We start from the raw sequence: 9,391 nt of genomic DNA on the forward strand, positions 1-9,391 counted from the left end.
ACACTGTACACTGCCAAGAAAATGAACAGATCTGTCTTAGAGAGGGCGAAACCAAGTTTCTCCTTGAAGGTTAGGATTTTGAAGCTGTGTCTCACATACTTCGGGCATGTGGACAGGAGAGACCAGTCCTTGGAGAAGGATATCATGCACAGAAGGGTGGAGGGACATCACAGGAGGGAAGGACCCCAGATGAGATGGAATGATACAGTAACTAGGGCAATGCGGGTTGGTGTTTTAGAATTAGTGAGACTGGCTCAGAACAGGTCAGGGTTCAGAGCTGCTGTAGACTGGGTTGCAATGGGTCACAGGTGACTTGATGGCACATAACAACAACAACAACAACAGAGAGCATTTTACTGAGTGAGATGCCGGAGTCACTTAAAGACAAATATTGCATAAAGCCACTAATGTGACAATAATAAGATAACTGAGTTGTTGTTAAATATCATCAAGTCTAGTATGACTCATAGCAACCCTAGGAAAAGCAGATCTGAACCCTGTCCAATCCTGTGCCATCTTCACACTTCCTAAAACATGAGAGTCCATTGTGGCAGTCCACCTGATTGGAGTCTTTCCTTCGCTGACCCTCCACTTTTCCAAGCATCATGTCCCTCTCCAAGGGGACATGACAAAAGGGGAAGGAGAAAAAGGGGCAGAAAAAGGAGAAAAGGGGAAAATCACTTGAGATAGAGAGATTTGTGGGTGGAAGGAGGTGAAGTTATGGGAAATGTTCAATGAGACCTAGAAAAGATGGGGTGATAAGAGGCTTAGAGCTAGGGCAATTAATTGTATAGCATATTATGTATATGAATGATTGCATAAAACACGAAGTATATGTACAAAACACAATGTATGTGAATGTTCATTGCAAATGAATAAAATTAAAAAAAAACTATTCTGAGTGTATATTTATTCAACACTACACAAAGAATGAAAGAAAAATACAAGCGAGACACTTTTCCTGTACCTGAGTACTGACTATCTTGTGGACACAATTCTGTTGGCATGCAAATTTCATCAAATTGCCCTATAATCTGATAAATCCATTTCACAATGATACTTTTTGTTTTTCAATCTGTAAGAGCTCTCATAAACCCAACATTCTTAATTTGCAGATTGGGGATTTATGAGGTAAAACATGGTAACACAAACATTTAAATTGCCCCCACATTTTACTACCGTAACTGCTGTATTTTATATAAAGGGCACAAAATGACTAGTGCCATTGATAAAAAGTAGGTATTAAGCTGCGGACTCCTCCTTAATGAAATCAGACATGGAGCAGATTGAAAATGCAAATCTATATACTGAGAAAGGTAAGGAGAAAAATCTTCAGAAGAATTACAATGTTCACTTTTATGGGGTTAAAAATTAGCAAAGAGAAAGGACGTTGTGGGGTTTTTTAGGTGAGAAATTTTATTACCAATGCTACTTTTATAAGTAATATATTTGTTACTTGAGAGCCAGTATTATACATTAGGGAGATAATTTTTTAAAAAAATATGATTCTATTCTAGAATCTCTTTTGAAATTTTGCTTTGGTTTGTTCAAATTTCTATTTGTCATTCAATCACAGGTTTTACTTTTAAAACATTGAGGAATACACAGTTATGAAGATCAGCATTTACTTCACACACGGGCTACTTGCCATCGTCTCAATGTAGCTCTCAATCAGGAAGTCAAAATTTCTAGCTTTGCAGATTAGGAAGGGGCTTACTATACTAATTTAAACTTACTTACATCAAGTTATTGCCTCATTTCTTTACTATCCTTACTGATTAATAACAAACAGTATTAAATCCCCAAAATGGTTGAGAATATTACAGCAAAGGCAAAGCTACTATGTCAAAGATCTATTTTAAATGGGTTAATTTTTTAACAGATAAACCTGAAAGACAACATTTCTCACTAAAATGCTTTTAGCCAGCACACTTGCTTCACTCAGCACATTTCTAGATTATTCTTTTTCTCCTAATAGTGTTGATCCTCATGGCAGATGGGGAGAGTGTTACTATGATTTTCAGTTGTCCTTTTGTCAGAATGAATTCTTGACAGAGTACTTATAAATAATGTCCCAAAGCATGCAAAAGAGTGATGCTTTTATAACATACATAAGATAAAACGCTTTGTTGTGGTTGTGTACGATCAAGTCAGAACCAATCTGTAGGTGACCCTCCAATGGCTTTTCAGAGGCAGGAAATTGCTCACTATCAGGCTGCCCATTTTTCTCCGGTGTAGCAGCATGTGGATTTGAATGGCCTGTTTTTGAGCTGGCAGTGCTTCCCCCTACCCCGACCCTCACCCCCCGGGACAACACAAATTACTTTTCATTAAAAACTAAACAACATTCTATAGGAACCAGTATAAAATTTCAATTTAAACTAATCCAAACTTATCTATTTAAAATAGTGCTGTTGGGTAGTGGGTTTTATTTGTAAAATAATTGCAACATAATTTGCCATAATTGTTCTTCAGTTTGGAAGTTGAGTAAGTACCCTTAACAAATGTTCATAGATGTATTTTATATCCTATTATTAATTTTAATAATATCAGCTATGCCTCCGGAAACTCTATGAACCTTGATAAATGTTGAGAGTTGTATGGGGCTTCAGGCCTTTTGTTCATAGGGTCTCTATGAGTTGTGCTCAACTCAAAGGCAATCAACAACAATAACAACAATTAAAACAGTAATCAATTTAGTTAACCAATTTAGCTGACTTATTTATCAAGTTGAAGTGAAAGGAAGAAAAGTTAATTGAACTGATTTTGAGTATCAGCTCACATACTTTGGGCATGTTGCGAGGAGGTGCTATTCCTTTGAGAAGGACATGATGGTGGGAAGGGTGGAGGGTCAGCAAAGGAGAGGCAGACCTTTGACCAGATTATTGACACAGTGACTGCTGCAATGGGCTTTTGTGTTTCAGTAAGTGTGAGGATGTACAGGATAGAACAGAGTTCAGGTCTTTTGTTCATAGGGTCTCTTGACTCTTTGGCACCTAAAACAACAACGATATTATTTTAAAACTCCAAATACTCTGTGCTTTTCAAAAGTCCATGAACACTATTCAAATGTCCATGAACATTTTACCATTTACCTCATCATCACTGAATTAGAAAAAAATAACTAACAAATAAATAATGAACAAAATAGTTAGTATTTATTATGCATTTATTATGGTCTAGGTAGTGTTCTAAGTCCTTGTTCATTTAATAGTCACAATAGAGTGACGAAGACGATACTGGGATAGACACTTTGCTATTTAACAGAAGAGTAACAAAACATTAGATTAATAAATGCTGATGAGGCTCCTTCGTTTACAACACACTAGGAAAGCCATTTATTCTCTTAATTACAGCTTTCTTTTAGCAAAAGGATGCTCTACATGTCTTCTGTGGACAAATGCACAAACAAGCAAAAGAGTTTAAATAGGCTATTCATTGGCATTAAATATTCAGCATTCACTCATAGGTTCTTACCAGTTAATATCATTAAGTATAACTTCTTGTTAGGTTCTGTCAAGTTAGAACTGATTCAGAGTGTTTATGAATTGTCTTGGGTAAGTGGTAGAAAAGTAAGTTGCTTAACTAGCAATGCAATTTTAGGCAATATGACTAAAAAAACTAGTGGTGGTGGTGTTGTGTACTATTGAGTTGGAACCAACCTGTAACCAATCCCCTGGTGGGTTTTCAGAGGCAGTTAATTGTAGAGGAGGAGATTGCCCATCCTTCTCCCACAGAGCAGCAAGTGGCCTCGAACTACGTGTTTTTCGAAATTGTAATGCAGCTTCTTGCCACTAGGCCAAGATATTTTGAAAATATTGTATCCCTAAGACTATTTGAAGAACAGTTGTTTTGTTTGTTTTTTTTTTCCTTATTCCCATTTAGTACCCTTTTGAAAAGTAAGTCTGATGCTGGCCACATCAAAGAGACGAGATGATATTTCAGGGTCAAAGATTATTTTAATAATTAAAGCTAACCTTCCAATGATAATGAGATTTTTGAAGTAACAGTATATTCATATAGTGGCACTGATACAAATATTTTGAAAGAAGAATTTCAATATAGTAGGTATATCTCTTCGAAATCAACAGCATTTTCTCATTGGCCCCTAAAGTCGATTTTCTACTTCTGTGTTCCTAAATAAACCACAAAATGTACAATAAATTTGAAGCTTTATATATACACAAAAGGTATTCTGTGTGTTTTCTATGCAGTTAAGGTTTCTCAACTCATTGTTATTTGTTTATTTTGTGGGCAAAACCTTAAGGAGTCTTGGAAAAGATAAAGCTTTGCCTTTCTAAGAAACCGCTGCCATCTGCTACAGACCGAAAGAAGTTTGACTACGACTTTGCTGTTTCCACCTCCTTCCACGGGGTGCACAATATTGTTCACAATCGGAGCAAAATACGAAAGGCGATCTGGTTGCTGGTGGTGCTGGGCTCGGTCTCACTCGTAGTGTGGCAGATACACAGTCGCTTGGTCAACTACTTCACGTGGCCGACCACAACATCTGTGGAAGTTCAATACGTGGAGAAGATAGAGTTCCCAGCTGTGACGTTTTGCAATTTGAACAGGTAAAAACTACTCTTTTTGTAAAAATATAACCTTTCTTGACTGACTGGAAATATACTTTTAGTAGGTAATATTCAGATACAAAAAACCATTAACTCTTTTAAGTTGTATTCAAAAGCAAAAGTGTAGAGGAGAAAATAATCTATTTCATTCTATTCTTTCATGCTTTCTTCATATCGTGCGTTAGTTGCAAATTATATGCTAGATAATCTACAAAGCAAACTGAAAAATTTGATTGCCATAAAAGAGGAAAACAGACTATTTCAACACAATAAAATGATTGTTGTTGTATTGTTGCTGTGTACCACAGGGTGGGAAGTGACCCATCACTGACCCTATGGCCCGTTTTCAGAAGCAGTTAATTGCATAGGAGGAGATTGCCCATCCTTCTTTCATAGAGCAGCTGGTGGCCTTGAACCACATGCCTTCGGGATTGTAGCACAGCTTCTTGCCATGAGGCCACCGGAGCAATTAAACAGAAGTATGTGCAGGGGCTTTGAATGTACATTGGGTAGAGTGTTAAGGCTCCACTTGGCATAGTTTAGAACTCTGAGTATTATATAATGACAAACAGATTCCTAGGTAGCTTTAAAGAATACCTAGAAGAAGAAGAAGAAGAAGAAGGAACTATTCTAAAGATAAAGTAAAACATTATAGAGATATGTAAGTTTTCATGTATATAGAGTAATGAGCTCTTTAATGTGGTGTCCTTGTGGCAAGAAGATGCTCTGCAATCCCAGCTACAACAGTAAGATTTGTTGCTGGCAACCCAAAAACACAAGGTTTGTAATCTCCTCCTATGAGATTTACAACTTCTGACAACGTGCTGAAGGATCAGTTCTGAGTGTGTCCAGCTCCACAATACTTAACAACACAACAGAGGCAGGGGCAGCTTCCTGAGTGTGCAATGCAGGATCTTACACTTCAAAGAGCCCCAGCCTTAGTTTAATGCTCTGCTTTTGCTAGCTTGAAATTATTAATAGTGTTTTAGCAAGGGTCTCTGCTTCTTCATTTGACTCTGGGTCCTGCAGATTATGAAGTCAGTGCTGAGTTAAAAAAGTAATAGGTTAGTAACATAGGGAAGTTGAGGCTAGTGAGGCTAGAGAAAAGAACTAGATTAAGTGAGGGTATGTGAATTGGATAGATCAAAAGATAGATTAAGTTATGAAGATATTTTTCACACTGTGACAGAGAGATTATAAGAGCAGACACCTGAAGATCACCTCAAGGAGACTCACTTTACTTACAACACGATGAGGGGAAATTCAAATCCAAAGTGACTTTAAAGACAATGGAGTTTTTGCTAATAAGTTATTAAGTAGCACCATGAGATGCATCTAAATTGTCTCAATACATGTAAAATAGGTGAAATAATACAAAACATGTTCACCAACTACCATAGAATGAAAATTGAAACCAATAAGAAGAAAAATTGGAAACATTTAAAAATGTATGTAATTAAAAATACAATTTTAAATAACTAGCCAATTTAAAAAAAAAGATGTCACAAGGAAATAAGAAAATTCTTTGGCAGCTTAGTATAACTTATGGGATACAACTAAAGCAGTTTATAGATGAGAATTCATACCTGTGAAAAACTAGTATGTTCTAGCTAAGAAATATCTCACATGTAAATTAAGTATTCTACATTTTTGTTGTTGTTAGGTATTGTTGAGTTAGAAGTAACTTACATAACTTACCCACTACGTTGCCAGAAGGGACTAGTCCTTGGAGAAGGACATCATGCTTGGAAGTGTGGAAGGACAACACAGGAGAGGAAGACCCCAGATGAAATGGATTGAAAGAGTGAATGGGGTAATAGGGGTAGTGTGTTGCAGACTGTTCATAATTATGTCAGGAAATCAGGAGACATATTGCATTGGAAAAGTCTTCAGTTGGGGATCTCTCCAAATTATTGAGGGGTAATGATGTCAGTTTGAGGATTAAAGTGCATCTGATTCAGGCCATGGTCTTTCTGATCATTTACTATGCATCTGTGAGCTGGAAAATGAATAAGAATGACAGAATAAGAATTGATGCCTTTGAGCTGCAGTGTTCAGGAGAAGAGTACGGACCATCTCATGGATGGCCAAAAGAATAAACAAATATGACTTAGGGAGGGTGCAGTCAGAGTGCTCTCTGGAGGCAACTATGAGGCTTTGCTTCACGTACTTTGAGCATGTTGCTAGAAGGGGCTATTCCTTGGAGAGAGTTGGTGAAGGAAAGGAAAACTATTGACCAGGTGGATTACTATGGTCACTTTAACAATGGGCTCTAATGTAACAGAAAGTGTGAGGATGATACAGGATAGGATAGGGTTCAGATCTCTTGTTCAGAGGGTTGCTATGATTTGTACTAAACTCTATAGCAATAACAACAACAACAGCAACAACTGCATAGCATGTTGTGAAAACCAAAAAGTGGTCTATTTGAATCTATTAACAATGACTTTGTTTTGTGATGCTGGTGAAGATAACATGGACTGCTAAAGGAAGAAACAAATCTGTCATGGAAGTGAAGCCAGAACATTTCTTAGAAGCAAGATTGGTGATACTTTGTTCATAAAACTTGGGGAAAATTATTAGCAAGGGTGATACCTTGGAGAATGACATCATAACTTGAAAAGTAGATGGTCAGATAAGGAGAGGAAAACCTTTTATAAACAAAATGACACATTGACTGTATCACACTTAAACACAGCAAATACTGTGAGGATGGTACAAGATTAGTAGTGTTATTTTCTGTTGGAAACACTGCTTCACTATTAAGTGGGGTCTAACTTGACAGCACCTAACAACAATTACGTGTGTGTAAAGAGCTCTGATGGCATCAGTCATTAGTACTGCAGTCTCTAATACGGACTGAAGCTCAACATCAATTAAGAAAAAAATAAAAAAAATTATTCTCACCACTGGGCCAAGTGGAAGCATCATGATAACTGGAAGACTGATTGAGATTGTTAACAATTTCATCTTGCTCAGTTCCACAACCGACACCCTTGACTTGAGCAGTCAGGAAATCAGAAGAATTGTTTGGGATAAATTTGCTGTCAAGGATTTCTACAAAGAGTTGAAGAACAACTATGCCAATCTGGAGACTAGGGTGCATCTAATCCAGGCCATAGTCTTTGCAATCATTTGTTATGCATCAAAGAGTTGGAGAATGACTAAGGATAATAGAAGAAAAATTGATGCTTCTGTGTTGTGGTGCTGTAGGAGAGTCTTGAACATACCATGGACTGCTAAAAGAACAAGCAGGTCTATCTTAGAGAGGGTGAAACCAAGCTACTCTCTGTAGGCAAGGATCTTGCAGATTCATCTCACATACATTACATGTTGAGAGACTCATCCTTAGAAAAGTACATCATACTTGGAAGGGTAGAGAAACAGCACAGGAGAGGAAGACCCTAGATGAGATGGATTGATACAGTAACTGAGATAATGAGGGTAGGTATGTAAGAGACAGTGAGATTGGCTCAAGATAAGGCAGATCTCATTCATAGATCTTCTCTTAGTTATGTATTTGCCAGTCTCTTTATATTGTAAATTTCATTCCATTTTGTCTCTTATTATCTTTATGGTTGGGGCTGTACCCCTAGGTTTCTGGTACATCTTGAGTTGATATTTTTTTTTCAATTTAGCATGAGATATGGATCCTGCTTTAGCTTTCTGCAGGCACAAGTCTAGTTTCTCCAGCACCATTTGTTGAAGAGATTGTCATTTCCCTATTTGATAGGCTTTGTTTCCTTGTCAAATATCAGCTAACTAAAGAGAAATCAATTTCTGGGTTCTTGATTCTGTTCCATTGGTCCATGTGCCTGTCTTTGTACCAGTATCATGCTGTTTTGGTAATTATGGTTGTGTGGTAGGTTTGAGATCAGGACATGTTATGCCTCCCACTTCATTTCTAACACAATAACAGAAGGGGAAAATGATTTTTCACAGAGCAAGATACTCAGATGGCCAAAAAACACATGAAAAAATACTCAAAATCACTGGCAAAAAGAGACTTGAAAATAAAAACTACAATGAAATACCATCCATTCCCACTAGCAGTGCCAAAGTTTAATAGGACAGCAAAAAATAAATGTTAGAGAGGATATGGAGAGATTAGAATTTTCATACACTGTTGGTGGGATTATAAAATGGTACAACCTCTCTGGATCACAGTTTGTCATTACCTCAAAAAGCTGAACATAGAAATTCCATATGAACTAGCTATTCCATTTTTTGGAATATGTTGTTGTTGTTCTTATGTGCCGTTGAGTCGTTTGTGACTCATAGCAACCCTACGTACAAGAGCCCTAAACCCCACTCTATCCTGTGCCAATTGCATTACCTCCGACACACCCATCCCTATTACCCCAGTCACTGAATCAATCCACCTCATAGAGGGTCTTCCCCTCCTGTGCTGTCCCTCCACTCTACCCAGCATGATATCCCTCTCCGAACACCTGTATCTCCTTACAACATGTCCAAAGTATGTCAGACAAAGCCCCAGAATCCTTGCCTCCAAGGAGTAGCCTGGTTTAACCCTCTCTGGGATGAATCTGTTTGTTTTCTTGGCAGTCCATGGTACATTTAATACTCTTCTCCAGCACCACAACTCAAAGGCGTCAATTCTCCTTCTGTCCTCCCTAGTCATTGTCCAGCTCTCTGACGCATAACAAGTGGTTGCAAAGACCATGGCCTGTATCAGGCACACCTTGGTCTCCAAAGAGACACCGTTGCTCTTGAGTACTTTAGAAAATTCCCTAACAGCAGACGTTCCCATCGCGATACGCTTTTTGATTTCCTGACTACTGGTGCCAAGAGTGTTG

At 37.7% G+C, this 9,391-nt stretch overlaps 1 protein-coding gene across 1 annotated transcript in view; it reads left to right on the top strand.

Annotated features, from left to right (window-relative positions):
* Positions 1-1,276: 1,276 nt before the first annotated feature.
* ASIC5 (acid-sensing (proton-gated) ion channel family member 5) overlaps positions 1,277-9,391 on the top strand; it is a 77,641-nt gene continuing 69,526 nt past the window's right edge. The window contains exons 1-2 of the mRNA XM_006884491.1: positions 1,277-1,316; positions 4,268-4,574. Of these exons, the coding sequence (XP_006884553.1) occupies positions 1,277-1,316; positions 4,268-4,574 (347 nt within the window). The remainder of the gene's footprint in view (positions 1,317-4,267; positions 4,575-9,391) is intronic.

The sequence above is a fragment of the Elephantulus edwardii genome, unplaced genomic scaffold, assembly GCF_000299155.1.
Source record: "Elephantulus edwardii isolate Elephantulus edwardi_28Jun2011 unplaced genomic scaffold, EleEdw1.0 scaffold00034, whole genome shotgun sequence".
Classification (NCBI taxonomy): Eukaryota; Metazoa; Chordata; class Mammalia; order Macroscelidea; family Macroscelididae; genus Elephantulus; species Elephantulus edwardii.